Here is a 20,541-nt window from a genome sequence, read left to right as displayed (position 1 = left end):
GCAATTCCTTCAATTATACTAAAACGATTCTTCCAACCAAGTAGCGTGACTCTTGTTGAATCTGCTTAGTATATAGAAGAATTATTAGATTGACAATGATCTGTGTATTTTTGACATATCACGCAAATCCGAAACAAAAATAAATCAAGCAGTAGGATTAAAGGGAGTGTTACCAACCGAATAAAAAGTAGTCCAAACTTTTGTTTGGCATATACTCTTATATGAGCATCCTTTCTTCACCATGAATGCAAAATCCAAAAAGTTTGACATTTATGTTGGAGTTCATATATGAGTATCAATTCATTCTTAAACTCCAATGATCCTTGCCCTGAACATTTTGAAAGCCTCTTAACAGCTACTTCTTGTCCCGTCACCAATTTTCCCTGAATTAGTGATGCACAATATCTCACCTGATCAGCTATAAGTTTTTAGCATCAATAGACGAAATATAACATTATATGATTTAAAACCTTACCTTATAAACCGGACCAAATCCCCCTTGTCCGAGCTTGTTTTCTGGTGAGAAATTACATGTGGCAGCCATTAGAGATGCATAACTAAAGATACTTAAATCAGGTCTCATATTTCCATCATTTTGAAGTGCAGTAGCATCAGTAGGTCGATCAGATTTCATTAAGTCACGCAATTCATCCTCAATGATCCTTGCCTCATTCTCGCCTATGTAAATTAAGGTACAAAATATATTTTACATTCATGACAAAAACTTTCATTGACGTGAATAACTTTGTGTACCTGAAAGTGCAAATTTTCGTCTTCATAGTACATAGTAAGCGATGCATGGGACTAGTAGCAGCTGTTATACCAGTGCCAATAAATATCCGCTTTTTTCTATATGCATTCATTAGTAAATGTACTTGTCATTCAATTGCATATATACTAGTGTGTGTGTGAGCGCGGCCAAATTTCCTTCGTTGTTTTATGCGTCTCCTGTTGCGGGACGATCTGAACCGGTATTGTTTGGGATAAAATCTGAACTTTGGGCCAGAGAGAGAGTCGGCCCAAACCCAAGGCCCAGAGGAAAACTTAGGAGGCAGGAAAGAGGCTTTCGGCTGGGCACAAATTACAAAGGCCACCTGCTTACCTGCTCAAAGACCACAGGGGGTAGGTTATTCAGTCACTGCACAGCCCAATAAATTACTTTATTGGTGGCATTCATGTAAAAAAGATAGTGAGTCATCACCAAACCGCATTCGGGCAACCGCCATTGCTACAGGAACCCAAGCTGAAGCCGTCTATAAAAGGAGGAAGAGAAGACAGAATTAAGGACACTCAAACAAACAAACAAAAGCCAAAACTCTGCTCAAGCCAGATTTGCCTTCAACGAAGCTGTAGTCAGCACAAGCCTTCATCCCATTCGGGATAACCCTTCCCAAACCCCTGTAATAGCTCTGCTACCTCGTTCATGGTGGTATCGATTCATTTTGTATCCTCTTCTCCCCCGTCAACCCCTCTAAAAGCTTTCAGACCTCTGACAGAGCTACATAGATAGATTTTGTAAGAAGTTCAGCCTTGGCCGATAAGGTTCAAACTTACCCGACTATCTTTGCTCTGTCTTTGTCTTTTCTTTTTCTTAAAAAGCACAATAACATGTTATATATTCCCAGTTATATACAAGTTATTTCTAGCAAAGTCATAGTGAAAATGAGTCTTCAGCACTTGGATTCGATCTGAATCGCGTCAGAGTTCAAATCAGATCTAAGTCTTAAGCCCGGCGGGCATGTAATTTAAAGATCAGTTTAAAAGTCCTTGGCCTCAAGGCATAAAAAAGAACTCTATGTGGACTCAACCCATCCACGACAATCCTTGATAAGCGAGAAGTCCGAAGTTACTTGGGGCGCAAGTAATCGATCTATTTCTCCGTTTCGTTGCTATTATATTTTGATTCATAGAAAAGGCTTAAGCAGGGAGTGAATTCTGATAGAAAGCCTCAAGGCCTACACCTAAGGCCCCACGAAGGCATCTATTTAGCTTCATTTCATGTTGCGGTCTAGTTGGTCCGAGTATAGGGATTAACTCTGATGGGAAGCCTCAAGGCCTATACCTAAGGCCCTACAAAGGCACTCATTTGGGTTCGTCCTACCTCTTGGATTCAGATAATCAAAGGTATAATAGTGATAAAACTCTGGCAACCATAAAAGGCCAAATATGATACATCCAAGCGCTGGTTTAGTTTGACAGGAAGCCTCAAGGCCTATACCTAAGGCCTCACAAAGGCACCTGTTATATCTAACTTGGTTTCTCGGGCGTATACATATTCAATTAAAGCTTAACACCCATTCAACATCTGCCATACTGAAGATGGCAGTGGCACGCCTGAGCATTACAAAGTTAATCTTGATTGTGAGCCTTAAGGCCTACATCTAAGGCCCCACGAAGGCACCCTTTCAAATTAACTCTGTCTTTCTCTTTCAGAACTGCCCGACGAGCCTTGCCCGAAGTGTGTCTTGCCCGACCAAGATCTGCCCGACAAAGGCTTGCCCGAGCGAGCCCAAGAAGAAAGCAGAAGTACGACAGATACCCTCAACCGACGCCATTCTCCCAGGGGAGCTGTGTGCTCGTCTGCCAGGAGATTCCTGCGACGAACATAGTTTTGGCACGCCCGGTGGGATCCTCTGATCTGAAGATAAAGATAACCATGCCAGAAGATTTACAGAATACATTGTTTCAAATGCTACAGAGACTGAATGAAGCCTCCCTAGGCTCTAGAAATGAGACAGGTTTGGCTCCTCCCAAAGGAGAAAGACACAGGGCTACCCAACCAGATGAGGTAGTCATAGTCAACCCTGTGTTGCCCTTTTCTGAAGCCCCGGTAAACATGCTCAACATGACCTGGGTAGAGAAAGGAAAAGGGAAAATTATAAGGGAAGAAGAAGAAGGGAAACTAGCCACACGACCTACGGAAGAGATAGGCAAACCATCCGAGTACCCAAAGGCTGCCATAATCAAAGGGCTGGTTATGTGTAGTAAATGCCAGTGTGAATGTGAACTCGAGATTCCCCCAGCTGGAGTCCTTATTGATCACGAGTTGATTAAAAGAGAAGCCCGCGAAAGGCTTAAGCAGGCAACAAGAAAAAATACTTCCCGAAGCATTTTTCAACGTTTAGGAGGTGATTCCCAACCCAAGGCGTTGTCAGAAGTATTTCGGAACTATGAAGTTTCTGACGGGGCAGAGGACATAGAAGCCAAACTCCAAAGAAGTACAGAGCAGCTTCAAAAGGGCCAAAAGGGGAAGGAAGTCAAAAGAACTGATGGGATAGCTAATCCTGTTAAGAAAGCAACTCCTGCATATCGTGGACGGAAATGGTACGTAGTTGGAAAAGATGGGCAGCCCACCAGACCAATGGGAGCATCCATGGTCAGAAGGGTTCAAAGGCAGCACAAAGCCTACATGAATTCCCTGATGACCCCCATCACCTCTGAAGCCTCAAAAAATCAAAAGCCAGAGAGGGCAACATCTGGAAGTAGTAGTCAGCTTCGTTGGCGAAGTAAGAAGGAAGTAGAAAGGGCCAACGGCAAGACGGAGGGTATGGGGAATCATGTGCCACAAAGCCATCACCCTGGCAAGTATAGGATCTTAAGAAGGGCTCAGGAAGATCTGACTATGATGCCAACATCTGGTTGGAGGCCAGGGCCCACCCATGAGGAAACTGTTGCATATGAGAAGAGACCACCCTTTTTGCCTTTGGATCCGTTTGGTGAAGTTCCAAAGCAAGCGTTGTACGAAGACATGAATCAACCACAACAGGAAGGGATACCAGAGCCCTTACTACCAGCCGATGCAATGGCCTGGTTAGACGAGTTCATGGATCACATTGGGAGCAAGAAGGAGGACTTGCTCGAACCCATCAACTTTCACATCAACATGACGTATGTATTATCCGCCATATTTGGCGCCAGGCCTGACCAGCCCGCTACCATGGAAGGTGATTATTTAACAACTGAGCCGATGATGGCTCACGTCAATGTGGAGGTAGTTACAGAGGAAGATTCAGACAAGGTTGAATCCTCAAAAGTACCTAAAGGTGGTCCCCTACGAATTTACACAGATAAAATGGTGTTCAGCCGCCCAAGTATTTCGTTGGCCAACCACCTGAAACCTATATACGTTTCAGCTCATCTGGAAGGTGTACCTGTCAAAAGAATTTTGATTGATGGAGGGGCGGCTGTTAACATATTGCCAACCAAGCAGATGAAGAGGATGGGGAGAAGCACTGAAAATCTTATTCCCACAAACCTTACAGTCTCGAGCTTTTCAGGTGCCATCACCAGGACTCATGGGATATTACCTTTGGAGGTAGATCTGGGGTCCAAGAAAATAATGTTGGCGTTCTTTGTAGTAGACTGCACTTCTACTTACGGGGCCCTACTTGGAAGAGATTGGATTCATCAAAGTTTAGCCATACCTTCTACTCTTCATCAACAAGTGGCTGTATACCACGAGCCAAGTACTGAAGGATCAAGCTTTTGGGAGTTGGTAGAGGCCGAATCACGGCCGTTCCTCCCCTCAGCTAATGTTGCAGAAGCAAATTTCTACAATCCCAACGTGGGAATTTTGAAATGTTTAGGAGCTGATGAGAACGGCCGCCCTACCAAGGTGACGGCCCGAAAGCTTCTAGAACAAGGGATGCTCCTTACCAAGGAAGAGTGGGAGAGACCCTGTCTTATACCAAACTCTCTATACCATCAATGATTAAACAAAAGAAGAAAGATCAGGTCATGGCAGTCAGATCCCTGATTAAAAGACTGTTGGTGTATGGAAAGGGAAGAAGACAGGAAGAAAAGCTTTTGGATAAAGAAGAGCAGGAGTGGCAGGGGAGAGTTTCTACCAGCCAGCAGGAAAATGAGGAAGAATCTTGCGCAGAGGAGTTAGATAAGGCCATTCAAATGGCCGAATGCGTTTACGACATAGACGAGCCAGATGGTCTGCCCGAGAATCCGGAGTTAGTTGAATTTTTGTGTGCAGAACCCGATAAGCCACCTCCAGAAGTCCAGGATCCATTGGAAGTTATTGATCTAGGCACAGAAAAGGATCCGAGACCAATTCAAATCAGCGGTTTATTAAGGATTGAGGATCGGGCCAAGATTATCTCTCTTTTGCAAGAATTCAAAGATTGTTTTGCTTGGCATTACACCGAGATGCCAGGATTAGACCCAGCCTTGGTGGAACATAGAATGCCCATCAAGGAAGGATATAAACCTGTCAAGCAGGCACCACGAAGGATGTCAAAGGAGATAGAAGAAAAAGTCAAAGAAGAAATTGAAAGGCTGGTGAAAGCTGGCTTTATTAGACCAGCCAAATATGTAGAGTGGCTAGCCAACATTGTACCCGTTTTGAAAGCTATAACAAAAGCAGTACGGTGTTGTGTTGATTATAGGAATATTAATAGCGCCACACCAAAGGATGAATATCCCATGCCCATGGCTGACTTATCCATAGATGCTGTAGCAAAGCATAAAGTTTTATCGTTTATGGATGGAAATGCCGGTTACAATCAAATAAAGATGGCGCCAGAGGATATTCATAAGACAGCTTTTAGATGTCCTGGTCATGTGGGGGCATATGAATATTTGGTCATGCCATTCGGGCTCAAGAATGCAGGCGCCACGTATCAAAGGGCAATGAATGCCATTTTTCATGATTTAATTGGCCAAAGCATGGAGGTGTATATAGATGACATTGTGGTGAAATCTAAGACAGAAGAGCAGCATCTCGTGGACCTCAAGCAAGCATTGATGAGGATGCGGATCCACAAGTTGAAGATGAATCCAAAGAAATGCGCTTTTGGAGTAAGAGCGGGCAATTTTTTGGGATTCTTGGTGCATCAGATAGGTGTGGAGGTGGACAAAAATAAATCTCGGGCAATATTAGAGTCACTTCCACCTACCAACAAAGTACAGCTTCAGAGATTGCTAGGGAAAATCAACTTCTTAAGGAGATTCATTGCCAATTTGGCGGGCAAAATCCAGCCGCTAACTCCACTACTGAGATTGAAGGATAGGGAGAATTTTGAGTGGGGGCCAACCCACCAGCAGGCATTTGATAGCATCAAGGCTTATTTAACTTCCCCACCAGTGCTGGTGCCACCTCAAAGGGGAAAGCCATTGAAAATATATATTTCTGCATCGGAAAGGTCAATTGGGAGTCTACTAGCCCAGAATAATGAAGGAGGAAAAGAGCAGGCTGTGTATTACCTCAGCAGAATTCTGACCGAGGTAGAAACAAGATATTCTCCGGTGGAAAAACTGTGTTTGGCTCTATATTTTACTGCCAGCAAGCTAAGGCATTACATGCTACCTTGTCATGTGCACATTATCGCCAAAACAGATGTGATAAAGTATATGTTGTCAAGACCTATGCTAGCAGGGAGGATTGGGAAGTGGATTCTAGCATTATCAGAATTCAGTTTTCAGTACATACCCTAGAGGGCAGTTAAAGGCCAGGCAATTGCTGACTTCCTGACCGAACATCAGGAGTCTCAAAGCGAGGAAATCAATATCCCGGGAAGTTTAGAAGTTGCTAATGTTTGGATCCCACCAAGAAGTGATGTTTCGGGCAAAGAAGATTGGATCCAGCAAGAGATAAGGAGAGTAGCAGGTCTTTGGATTACACCTTGGAAGCTATATTTCGATGGATCCTACACTCAGAAGGCAGCAGGAGCTGGAATTGTGATTATAAACCCTCAAGGGGTTTATCATTACTATTCCTTCCTACTTGATTATCAAGAAAATACCAATAATCGGGCGGAATATGAGGCATTGATTATCGGCTTGGAAATCCTGATGGACTTGGGGGCAACTGAAGTAGAGATCTTTGGTGATTCAGAGTTAGTGATAAATCAACTAAATGGCGAGTTCAAATGCAGACATATCACTATGGCAGGATACTATATGGCAGCAACACAACTGCTAGGTTTGTGGGAGTCTGAGATATCAGTCAATCATATTCCTAGAGGATCTAACTTAGCAGCCAATGAAATGGCGCAACTAGCTTCAGGAGTACCAATGCAAGAAAGGAGGTATGGTGTTGATGTTGAGATCCAAACAAGAAACCTTCCCTCTATCTTAGATCGGAAGTTCAGTCTGGATGTAATGGTTCTAGAGACCGAGGTGGAAGATTGGAGGACACCTATTACCCAGTATCTGAAAGATCCTTCTTCATCCACAAGTAAGAAGAACAGGCAGCAAGCAACCAAGTATGTATTGTGGACAAAAAATCTGTTGAGAAAGACCCCAGACGGGTTGCTATTAAAATGCTTAGGCCTAGAAGAATCCATGAGAGTAATGGCCGAAGTACATGAGGGAATATGTGGAGCACATCAAGCAGGAACAAAGATGAGATGGCTACTCAGAAGGTATGGTTATTTCTGGCCCGACATGGAAAAAGATTGTAAGTCCTATGCCCGCGGATGTGAAGAATGTCAGAGACATGGACCTCTCCAGCACGTACCATCAGTACCTCTCAATCCGGTGGTCAAGCCCTGGCCGTTCCGAGGATGGGCAATGGACTTCATCGGGCAGATTTATCCGGCCTCTAGTAAGGGGCATACTTTCATAATTGTGGCAACGGATTACTTCACCAAATGGGTAGAAGCATCGGCAGTAAAATCTATAACTTCAGCCGTGGTCAAGAATTTTATTGAGACTAAGATCCTGCACAGGTATGGGGTGCCTGAAACTATAGTAACGGATCGTGGGCCATCTTTTATTTCAAAGGAGGTTGAAGAATTTGCAAGCAAGTATAAAATAAAGATGATCCAATCCAGTCCATACAACCCTCAGTCAAATGGGCAAGCAGAGGCCAGCAACAAGATCTTGGTCAACATTATTAAAAGGATGGTGATTGATAGTCCAGAAAGGTGGCATGAGATGTTAGGGAACACATTGTGGGCATACCGGACTTCTAAAAGAGCGGGGACAGGCACGACTCCTTATGCCTTGACTTTCGGGCAAGATGCAGTGCTTCCTATGGAAATCAACGTCAGTTCCGTAAGAATTCAAAACCAATTTGGGTTGCATAGTTCAGAATATATCGAAGCCATGTGTCAAGGTATTGAAGATCTGGATGCAGCCCGAATTGAAGCCTTGAACCAGATTCAAGAAGGAAAGATTGCTGTTGCCCGAGCTTATAACAAAAGGGTGAAGTTAAAGTCTTTCAAGGAAGGAGATTTAGTGTGGAAAACGGTCCTCCCGCTAGGCGCTCAGCTGTGTGGCTTTGGGAAATGGAGCCCGACATGGGAAGGTCCTTTTATTATTAGTCGGGTTTTGAACAAAGGAGGATATTATCTGGCAGACCTCGAAGGCAGTGAGCAGAAACACCCTATTAATGCAAAATTCTTGAAGAAATATTGTCCTACATTATGGGATGTTAGGGATTGCTATATCGAAGAGGGAGCAGAATAAGACAGACCGTAGAAATTCGCATACGGTATTTTGTTCATCCAAACATTTAAAGAGGGCAGAGATGCAGAAATAGATAAAAATACTTATTTCATGTCGACAAATTGATGAGATTACAAGATACCAAATCTTATGTATTACATTTGATCCCCTCTGAAAGTGTTGGTGTCTTCAACTGGTTTCCCGCTATCTTCTTGGTTGAAACCCAATCAGGTGATCGGGTTGTGCGGCCAACATGAGCTTGGTAGGGGACCCTCCTACAAGATCTTCACCATGTATGATGATGAAGCCCAACTTATCACCACAAGTGGTGGGAAGATCAGTCATCAAGAGGAGACCGCCTGACCAAGGGTGTTGGAGGTAGAGGGGTGATCGACCAAAGGTGTTGGAGGTAGCAATCATCAGATGAAAACTTTCTTTTCTCACGAAAGGGGAGTTTCAGGAAACTCCACTCAAAACCTGAGGAACCCATTTCTCAGTGGAAAGACGGAGGGATTCAAGGTGGATGAAGGGTTTCCAAAGCCAGATTTTATAGAAAACCGGAAGGCAGTTTAAAGGTCGTAAGAAGCTCAAAGGACACGCATGCTGTTATTCATTTAATGTTGGCGCTTGGGATCCCAACCTTAACAACAATTGAAGGGGGCATTGTTTGGGATAAAATCTGAACTTTGGGCCAGAGAGAGAGTCGGCCCAAACCCAAGGCCCAGAGGAAAACTTAGGAGGCAGGAAAGAGGCTTTCGGCTGGGCACAAATTACAAAGGCCACCTGCTTACCTGCTCAAAGACCACAGGGGGTAGGTTATTCAGTCACTGCACAGCCCAATAAATTACTTTATTGGTGGCATTCATGTAAAAAAGATAGTGAGTCATCACCAAACCGCATTCGGGCAACCGCCATTGCTACAGGAACCCAAGCTGAAGCCGTCTATAAAAGGAGGAAGAGAAGACAGAATTAAGGACACTCAAACAAACAAACAAAAGCCAAAACTCTGCTCAAGCCAGATTTGCCTTCAACGAAGCTGTAGTCAGCACAAGCCTTCATCCCATTCGGGATAACCCTTCCCAAACCCCTGTAATAGCTCTGCTACCTCGTTCATGGTGGTATCGATTCATTTTGTATCCTCTTCTCCCCCGTCAACCCCTCTAAAAGCTTTCAGACCTCTGACAGAGCTACATAGATAGATTTTGTAAGAAGTTCAGCCTTGGCCGATAAGGTTCAAACTTACCCGACTATCTTTGCTCTGTCTTTGTCTTTTCTTTTTCTTAAAAAGCACAATAACATGTTATATATTCCCAGTTATATACAAGTTATTTCTAGCAAAGTCATAGTGAAAATGAGTCTTCAGCACTTGGATTCGATCTGAATCGCGTCAGAGTTCAAATCAGATCTAAGTCTTAAGCCCGGCGGGCATGTAATTTAAAGATCAGTTTAAAAGTCCTTGGCCTCAAGGCATAAAAAAGAACTCTATGTGGACTCAACCCATCCACGACAATCCTTGATAAGCGAGAAGTCCGAAGTTACTTGGGGCGCAAGTAATCGATCTATTTCTCCGTTTCGTTGCTATTATATTTTGATTCATAGAAAAGGCTTAAGCAGGGAGTGAATTCTGATAGAAAGCCTCAAGGCCTACACCTAAGGCCCCACGAAGGCATCTATTTAGCTTCATTTCATGTTGCGGTCTAGTTGGTCCGAGTATAGGGATTAACTCTGATGGGAAGCCTCAAGGCCTATACCTAAGGCCCTACAAAGGCACTCATTTGGGTTCGTCCTACCTCTTGGATTCAGATAATCAAAGGTATAATAGTGATAAAACTCTGGCAACCATAAAAGGCCAAATATGATACATCCAAGCGCTGGTTTAGTTTGACAGGAAGCCTCAAGGCCTATACCTAAGGCCTCACAAAGGCACCTGTTATATCTAACTTGGTTTCTCGGGCGTATACATATTCAATTAAAGCTTAACACCCATTCAACATCTGCCATACTGAAGATGGCAGTGGCACGCCTGAGCATTACAAAGTTAATCTTGATTGTGAGCCTTAAGGCCTACATCTAAGGCCCCACGAAGGCACCCTTTCAAATTAACTCTGTCTTTCTCTTTCAGAACTGCCCGACGAGCCTTGCCCGAAGTGTGTCTTGCCCGACCAAGATCTGCCCGACAAAGGCTTGCCCGAGCGAGCCCAAGAAGAAAGCAGAAGTACGACAGATACCCTCAACCGACGCCATTCTCCCAGGGGAGCTGTGTGCTCGTCTGCCAGGAGATTCCTGCGACGAACAGGTATGATATAGTAGCTAGTGGGTAAGTTCTTAGTTGAAAAGGTTAATGATTGACCTACCATTATTGCGAGGTGACTTTGTTTTCAACATATAAAAACAAAGTGTAGTATCACTAGTGAAGCCTGGAATGAACTCCCAGTTTATTCCTGTATAATATTCAAATAGAAAGTTGAATCCAAAACAGTCGCAATTTTTCCAACAAGAATATTTACAATCACTAAGACTTAGACTTCTATTAGAATCAGTCGGGAAGGTTGAATTTGAGTTGAAACCATTTTTTATCTCGAATGTGTCACCAACATGTCTGCAAGTTGGCTTCTCCGCCCATCTCTTGCACCTCCCATCTCTGTTATAGCCATAACAGTTATCTGCTCTTGCAATAACATCTCCTTCCAAGTCATCCAGTACTCCAGCTGTTGTTAAGAACCATTGTGATGTAGAAGTCTGGTTTAGAGAGAAGTAGTCTTCATTTTTGTTTGAAACAATGTTAAAATTATACCACCCCATCAGCAGCTTAAATCTCTTACTTGTAGAGGCTCCACTAGTCCACTGAACCACTCCGCGTCGCTTAATCTGCAATTCTTGCGTTCTGTAGTCCCATTCAAGGGTGAAAGGCCCCGGCTTTGGATCGTACTCACTTGACCATGAAGTAAGTGACAAAATGTGCCCGTTTCTATGGTTCACACCTAATTTCATGCCTGGATAAAGGGTGTCTATTGGATGATCAAAACTTTGCCACAAAATCTGGTTCCTCGATCCATCCATAGAGTTCACTTGTTGTAGGATAAAATTGCCAGAATCCAGTAGAGTAGCCACCACAGTACTAGTGTTAGTATTTGCAGTTTCTTACTGGCAGAGTAAAAGTATTATCTGCCTAACCTTTCTTCTTTGTTGGTTGCAACTGATTTGAACTTTAAAGTTCAATTGGCCGACAAAACTTTCAAAATGATAACAAATGAGCCCAAAGTGATCTCACGATGGAACGGGATCTCCTTTCTTCATTTCCTTCCTCCTTTTTATCCCTCGTGTGCCTCGCTGGCGTCTCACTCTCTCGTCTCTCTTGATAGAATTTAAACTAGGTTTATAGAGACTGATTTCATAAACTCAACTCAATTGAATTCAGTCATTGCTGCTCTTCAACAGCAGCATGTTCTTTATACAAGATTTATATACACGCATGCAATAATAAAAGCCACGCATGCAATAAACAACTACCAGAAAGTGTTTGTCTAGCTGTGTGAGTTTATACAATATTCTTCTGTCCATCTTCATCAGCATCTTCGACAAGATTTCATGGCTTCCATTTAGAATAATCATTTCAAGTCAGCAGCACATGGCTTAGCAGCACATGACTCAGGTAGTTCGAACTGCATGGATTGCTGACATGGAGTGGTGTGCTGACCTGGAGGAAATGTAGGTTTATCACGCCCCCGCAAGCGAAGCGGGCGTGGACGCATGGGAAGCTTGGAGAGTAGATAACGGAAACGAGGAGAGGACAGACCTTTGGTGAGAAAGTCTGCAATTTGATCAGCAGTGGCAACATAGCCAACTTGTAGTTCTTTGCGGACGACCTTTTCGCGAACGTAGTGGTAGTCAACTTCAACGTGTCGCATTCGCGCCTGATATACAGGATTAGAGGCAACAGCAAGGGCACTGATATTGTCGCACCACAACCGTGGTGGAGAAAGAGAAAGGTGTAGGTCACGAAAGATATGGCGGAACCAAGATAAAGTGGCTGCCGTATAAGCCAGCTATCTGTACTCGGCCTCAGTGCTGGATCGAGACACCCCGCGCTGTTTCTTGGAGCTCCAAGAGACGAGATTATCACCCAGAAAAATGCAATAGCCCTCAGTTGAGCGCCGATCGTCAGGATCCCCGGCATAATCGGCATCAGCAAAGGCAGTGAGGGTGAGAGAGCTAGGTTTATAAACAATGCCGTGATCAGGAGTGGCTTTCAAGTATCGAAGTATGCGTTTTACAGCAGCCCAGTGAGTAGTGGTGGGAGAATGCATATATTGACAGACCTGATTGACGGCAAAAGCAATATCCGGTCTCATGAAGAGAAGGTATTGGAGAGCGCCAACGATACTCCGAAAAAGTGTGCCATCAGATAAAGGTTCACCTTCATAGAGACTTAACTTGCGTCCAGTGGTAGCGGGAGTGGTGAGAGGTTTTGCATCACACATATTTGTCTTTTTGAGAAGGTCCAGGATGTACTTGGATTGAGTAAGATACATGGCAGTGGGTGTCCGCTGAATTTCCATGCCCAGAAAATAATGCAAAGGACCTAAGTCCTTCATGGAGAACTTTTGACTAAGTTGTTGAATAAGCTGAGAGATATGAGAAGGGTTATTACCCGTAACAAGGATGTCATCAACGTAGATCAATAAGTAAATGACAGTGGACCTATTAAAATATGTGAACAACGACGAATCTGCGAGGGATGCCTGAAACCCTAGATCTTCAAGATGGTGGGAAAAACATTGAAACCAGGCACGGGGTGCCTGTTTGAGACCATATAGTGATTTGTGCAAGCGACAGACATGATTTGGAAACTGAGAGTCCACAAATCCTACAGGCTGCCGCATATAAACAACCTCTGCTAAAGAACCATGTAAGAAAGCATTCTGAACATCAAGTTATCTGAGAGGCCAGTTGAAGTGAAGAACAACTGAGAGGACGAGGCGAATGGTTGCATGAGTAACTACCGGACTGAACGTCTCGTCATAATCAATACCATCTTGTTGGTGATAGCCATTGGCGACTAATCGAGCCTTATACCGCTGTATTGAACCATCAGAATGTCGTTTGATCCGATATACCCATTTATTGGGAAGCACATTCATGGAGGGAACAAAGGGAACCAATGACCATGTTCCAGTGCGTAAGAGGGCATTAAACTCTTCTGCCATGGCCTGGCGCCATTCTGGAGATTTGTTAGCCTGGGTAAAACAAGTAGGCTCAAGCACAGGATTAGTGACAGTAGAAGTAAATGCATATTTGGGATTAGGTTTGTGAATCCCATCCTTGGCACGTGTGGTCATAGAATGAGTAGGTGGAAAGATCCTCTGAGAAGAAGAGGATGTAGAAGGAATGTGACTTGCATTCGTGGGTCCTAGAGGAGTGGATATAGGAGGAGTAAGGATAGGTAATATTAAAGGAGGGGTAGGCGTGGGAGTGACGGTTGAGGGTAAAGGTGGTGGAGTAGGGTTAGGAGGGATGGGAGGTGACTGTGGGCGGTATGGGAGGGATGGACCTATGTCTAATGTCATAGTGTCGGTGGAAATGGTTGGTGATGGAGACACGGGAGTAATGGATTCTTTATATGGGAAACAAGTTTCATCAAATACAACATGACGAGACACAAAAATTTTTCCTGTAGACATGTCAAGACATCTATAACCTTGGTGATTTAAAGAGTAGCCAAGAAAAACACAACGTTTGGAACGAAACTGAAGTTTATTACTATTATATGGTCGAAAATATGGAAAACATGCACACCCAAAAACCTTTAGGAAATCATATTGAGGAGATTTGTGAAAGAGTTTTTGAAAGGGAGAGTCATTATGTAAAACCTTAGTGGGTAAACGATTTATCAAATAATTGGCGGTATGAAATGCATCATCCCAAAAGGATGTGGGCAATGAGGAATGGGCAAGAAGAGTGAGGCCAGTTTAAACAAGATGGCGATGTTTACGCTCTGAAATTCCATTTTGTTCGGGATGATGTGGGCAAGATAAGCGATGATGAATACCATGATGAGTCAAGAAAGCTTTGAAATTGTTACTAAGATACTCACCTCCCCCGTCAGTTTGAAAAGATTTAATGGTGGTATTAAACATATTTTCAACTAATTTCTTGAAAGCAACAATGTAGAAAAGACATCAGATTTGAATTTTAATGGATACAACCAAGAATATCGAGAGAAATCATCGATAAAAACCACATAGTATTTAAATCCATTAATTGAAACAGTAGGAGAAGTCCATACATCTGAATGGACCAATTGCAAAGGAAATGATGATTTTGAATTAGATAAACTAAAAGGTAACTTGTGACTTTTGCCCAGAGGGCAGGACTGACAAAATGCTCTTGTTACAACGCCATTGATAGGCAACTTATTGCTAGAAATTAAACTTTTCAAAACATGAGAAGATGGATGACCTAATCTAGAGTGCCAAATGGAATTGGACACCCTAGCACCTATGAATGCAGAGACTCCTTTAGTGCATGATGAAACTGTTGAGAAGGGGTAGAATCCATTGTTACTCCGGCCGTGGAAAATCATCTTCCCCATGTGAAGGTCCTGAACACGATAGGCGTGTGGGAATAAAGTTAGAGAACAATTATTATAAGTGGTGAAGCGATGAATGGAAATGATATTAGTGGATGCATTAGGGCAAAGTAATGTGTTTGGGAGATGAAAAAGGGCTTGGGGTGTACGAATGCAAATGTTACCAACATGAGAGATTTTCAAACCTGTTCCTCCAACGACGCCATTCACTTGATCAGTACCATGATATGGTCGAGCATTCGTCACCTGAGCAGGATCATTGGTTATGTGGGCATTGGCTCCAGAATCGAAAAGCCAATTCTGGATGGTGGGAGCACTGGCAGCATAAGCCTGAAGCTTTGGTGCTGGAACGCGCCCTTCATAGGACATGTTAAGACGGTTGTAGCAGTCAATTGCGGAATGGCCATAGCGAGTACAAATTTGGCATTGAAGCCTGCCATTAGGAAAGGAGGTCTGAGAGGGAGCAGGACCAAGGAGGTCAACAGGTTGGCGAGATGGAGAGCCATGGGATGATCCGTGACGAGAAAAAGAGCTACGACCGCCATTGCCACGACCTCGAAACCCGGAGGAGGAGCCACGGCCTCTAAAGGGAGGAGATGGACGACCACCATTACGGGTGGCTGCAAATGCAGTAGGGCCGGTATCTGCAGTGAAAGCATAATGCATTTTCTGGCGGCGTTCAGCACTAAGAAGGAGTGCTTCCAAAGCACTGTACGTAATCGCCTCGTCACGGGCTTGGGCGGAGGCAACCGTGCTTTCATAAGCAGGACCAACATTATTAAGAATGATGGCAACGATGTCCGAATATGAAACGGGAGCACCAGAGAGAGAGAGAGTATCTGCAAGACAATTAATCTTATCCAAGAATTCAGAAATGGAAGAGTCACCTCGATGAGTATTCATCAACTCACTACGAAGCTGAAGGAGACGACCGGTGAACTGCGAAGCATAGCGGTCACGTAAGGTCGTCCAGGCAGAATGGGAGCTAGTTTTCCCAATTAAGGTAGCAAGAATAGTGGGGTGAACGGAGGAGTTAATCCACGACAGGACTGTGGCATCTTGTTGAACCCAGATGTCAAACGCAGGATTGACTGCGTCAGTGAGGTTACCATCCGCATCTTTCAAGAATGCAGAAGGACATGGACTGGTTCCATCGATAAAGGAAACAAGGTTTCGGCTACGAAGAAGTGGAAGCATTTGAGCTTGCCAAACGGGGTAGTTGGTACGATCAAGTTTGATGGTGAGAAAATAGGAGGCATTTGGGAGGGTAAGAGAAGTAGATTGAGAAGCCATGGGAAAAAGAAATGGTTGTGTCGTGAGACTTTCAGCTCTTTGATACCATGATAGAATTTAAACTAGGTTTATAGAGACTGATTTCATAAACTCAACTCAATTGAATTCAGTCATTGCTGCTCTTCAACAGCAGCATGTTCTTTATACAAGATTTACATACACGCATGCAATAATAAAAGCCACGCATGCAATAAACAACTACCAGAAAGTGTTTGTCTAGCTGTGTGAGTTTATACAATATTCTTCTGTCCATCTTCATCAGCATCGTCGACAAGGTTTCATGGCTTCCATTTAGAATAATCATTTCAAGTCAGCAGCACATGGCTTAGCAGCACATGACTCAGGTAGTTAGAACTGCATGGATTGCTGACATGGAGTGGTGTGCTGACCTGGAGGAAATGTAGGTTTATCATCTCTCTCTCAACTCTCTGCTCTATATCGCACCCTCTCAACTGGAAATCTAAAGAAAATTTTTATGTGTGAAGTGATTTAAACTTCACAGTCCATGTGGCGGACAAAACTTTGAAAAAGATAACCAATCAACAAATAGATGTAGAACAAGACGGAAGGCCCATTTGTAGCATTGAAACATAAATGCACACAACTTTGGAAAAGGTTTCATAAGATTGGAGCTACACATGTTTCATGCACGTATATGATATAGTTGTCCGCCCAATCATTTCCTTTTTTCTACTACCAAGGCTTTTATCTTTCGAATGTGCAACTGTTTTGTTTGTTTTTCAACAGCAGCTGTACTTGAGTTTTTACATTAATCGCGTTCAATGCTATGCTATAGTGTGTCTTGTACGTTTTTAATCATCCCATTCCAAGCTGAGCTGGTTCACCAATAACTCTTCAATGTGTCAGAGTGTTTGTTTGGAAAAAGATGCACAAAATCTGATAATTGGGAATATTCACCAGTAGCACCCAAATTCAAACATGGTGTTCAAATTTCTCGGATTTTCTCGGAATCCAAACGGAGGCTAATAATGATAAATTTACTGTCTGAGCTATAATCGCAGCCATGGCCGGTGATGGCGGAGTCCATGGGTCTTCTTGTTAGACTACGTGTGAATGACAATGAGATAACAACTAGGTTTCTTGAATTACACGTAAACTCATTATGCGAGTTGTGTGGTTGAAGGAATCTGAGTTCCTTGATATAATAGGAGTTGTGGAGTTTAATTATTGTGCAGCTGATTTAGCAGAAGTTCTCATCTAGTATTTACTAAGAGATAAGAGTCACGATGGGACTTGAACTTCCTTAAGGATAGAGTTTATCTTCACTACTGATTATAGGCTGGTATGTGTGGTACTCTAATAGGATAATTTGGTATATATACATATTGAAGAAGTCCCTGCTTCCACACAATAAGACTCTCGAGAACTAAACCCTATTTACTGGTAGAGATCATCACTGTGTGCTGGAAGTAGAAGACTGATTCACTTGTTCATTCAATGGCAGCAGCATCAGGTAAGTCGTTTCTACAGATTGCACGTAGAGTTAAGTGCATGGGGTTGGTGATAGATGTAATCCTATTGCTACATTGATCATGATTGTTGGCTTGTGTATTCTAACACTTCTTTGACGCGACTCGGGTTTGGTTTGGGGATGTTGGGAAGGAGCAATCTAAGACTATTTATCATTAATAGCCAAAACTTAACACTTAATTTCATAAATGTCACTTTTTATAAATAAAAAAAAAATTCAAATATAGTAGGAAACTGATGTGAAGGGACTCTCAAATTCCAAAACTCATTTACACAGAAAAGCAAAAAAACTTGAATAGATCTCCACTACATCATTGTTTAAAGTGTGAGGCCGCTAGGGGAGTTGGTTATATCGAACTTGTGCATGTCAGTTTTGATGCGACTCAAAGCTATTAGACTTATGTTGTGACTAATTAGCCCCATTACACTTCAAACCCTACTATTTTTATATGTATTTAAACTCTTTTATGATGTAAAGAAGGTACGAATGAAGAATATTGTTATTTACTTTTCTTAATTTCTTTGCATTTTCCCTTTCTTTCTCTTTCTCCGAAATGGGTTAATGGAATTCTGGTGGGAGTTGTAAGGGAGCAACTCAGCCGCTCCAAACTTTGAGCTCTTCTTACTCCAAGAAGAATAGAATTGCAGAAGAGGTCATAAAGCATATGAAAAATCCTGTGAAATTCTTGAACATAATCGACTTGTCCGAATATGGGCGGTCATCTATCCATATATAGAAGAAATTCAAGAAAGTCGGAGATTCAAGATTGCGGTCGTTCGTATCTTTCTCCATTTGCTGCAGTAACTGAGACTAAACCGTTTTCTGTTTCATTTTTGTATATAGTTCTTTCAATTATTCATCAATTTGTCCCCTGTGCTGACTGACTAGCTAGCTTGTAATTTTGGACTCTATCTCGTGCCCAAATGTGTCCATACATTTGCTCTTTTGGTTGATTGAATGCGGAGGAACCAAAGTAAATAGTAGATGGATAATATTGTCTCACAATCGACAATATTATTCCCAATCAGCAACTCACATGTCAAAGCCTACCAGATAATTTTTTTTTCTTTCTGATTTATTTGTGTTTTTATAAAGCTGGGCATTGATCAATCTCAGACAAACACTTGCGAAATCTCACTGACCTCCTTTCAATTGAATTTTTTTTTCCTCGTTGAAAAACTACATAGTTATAAAGAGGCCGCAATGAGAATGTTTTCCATTACATTACCAACTACATTCTTATGTTTATTAGGTTTAATTTTGAAGGTATTTAAATTTATTTTAGTGATTTTTCTGTTATTTTTGAAAGATTTTATAAAAAGTGACATTTATGAAATTGAGTGTTAATTTTTTACTATTATCGATCAAAACTCATAGGCCAACGCCAATCCTAGTTTTTTCTCTGGGCAATGCTAAGGAGACTATATATTTAAACTAAAATTTGTAAACCAAATTATGTAAATTTTGATGATTAGATTTTTAATTTAAGTAGTGATTAACGTACTCATTTCCTATTGGTTCACATTTTTTAGTTTATGAATTTAGTTTAAAATTTTATTTTCTGTAACCTTATCATTTTTCTCTTCTTTCTGTTGATAAGGGGCTCTGTGTAAGTGACCCGTCTCTCTCCCCCCTTTTTCTCTTCTAGCTGTTCACCCCTCTATTCTCTCTCCCCCTTTTTTTTCTTTTTATTTTGTCCTCGAGTTTTTCTAAATTTGGATCATCTCCTGAGCTTAAGGAAATGATCCTCCTGATCAAAAAGAGATATTATTGATGAGAATTTTCATTCTTTTCTTGATAAAGTAAATAGGTGGAAAAGAAAAAGAAATGAAAAAAGGGAAAACGACTACTGAGAGGAATAGAAAAATATTTTTGACAAAATTAAATTATTAGGGAAAAGTAAAAACAGACTCAATTATTCTAATAATATGGATGCCCACATATTGAGAGGTGAACGAAGAAACAAGTGGTGGATGATAAGACCACCAATAATTCACTTATATCAAATCATTAACTAAGTGGTTGAGGATGTTGTGTTGAAGCGTTAAATATGAAATCAATAAACTAATACAGAAATATATGACAAGACAAACAACCTAAAGTGACACAAGGGTTTGTACTGGCTCAGTGTAAGCCTACGTCTAATTTGGACCATAATATTTCACTAATAATCAAAATAAAGATTACAAATAGAGTTTTAAACTCTCCCGCGTACAATCTGAAGCTCTCACTCAAACCAAAAACAAATGGAGATGATGAAAATACATACTAAACTCCTGTCCCAAAAACCACAAAAGTAACATCTGTACCGAATGAGTGATTACCAACATAGGGGGATCGCTCTCATTCTTTTCTTCCAATAGAGCTGTTGGCTGCTCTCCATTTAAAACAAAAGGCATCAAGCCTTATATATGGCTGCTGCCAATTAAACCATCAGGCATCAGCAACCCTACCCACTCTTTCACATGGACAATTGAGGCCGAAACAATTTGGGCTGTTGGGCTCACAAAATACAAATGCCTATTACATGAGCCACAAATCCAACAGTAAATAACAAAGCCACCACCAATTCTCTTAAAATAAATCACTAACAAAGTGGTGAACAACAAAGATGTTCGGTGCAAGGAACGTTGGAGTTTAAGAATGAATTGATACGTATATATGAACTTCAACATACGAACCTTGTTCGATTTTTGGGGTTTGGACCTGTTTATAAGGTAAGGTTTCAAAACTAGTAACATACTACTTGATGAAAATAAAACCCCCA

General features: G+C 42.1%; 1 protein-coding gene across 1 annotated transcript; it reads right to left on the bottom strand.

The window, feature by feature from the left end:
* LOC126585777 (G-type lectin S-receptor-like serine/threonine-protein kinase At1g61420) lies at positions 1-18,676 on the bottom strand. Its single transcript, XM_050250305.1, has 4 exons — positions 18,282-18,676; positions 476-678; positions 178-383; positions 1-61 (listed from the first exon to the last, which is right to left on the bottom strand). The coding sequence occupies exons 1-3, from the start codon at positions 18,436-18,438 to the stop codon at positions 237-239; spliced, it is 507 nt and encodes a 168-aa protein (XP_050106262.1). The 5' UTR covers positions 18,439-18,676; the 3' UTR covers positions 1-61; positions 178-236.
* Between the last annotated feature and the right edge of the window lie 1,865 nt (positions 18,677-20,541).

The sequence above is a fragment of the Malus sylvestris genome, chromosome 10, assembly GCF_916048215.2.
Source record: "Malus sylvestris chromosome 10, drMalSylv7.2, whole genome shotgun sequence".
NCBI classification, from domain to species: Eukaryota; Viridiplantae; Streptophyta; class Magnoliopsida; order Rosales; family Rosaceae; genus Malus; species Malus sylvestris.
Note: the sequence above shows the minus strand (reverse complement) of the source record. Positions and strands in the feature narration are given on the sequence as shown.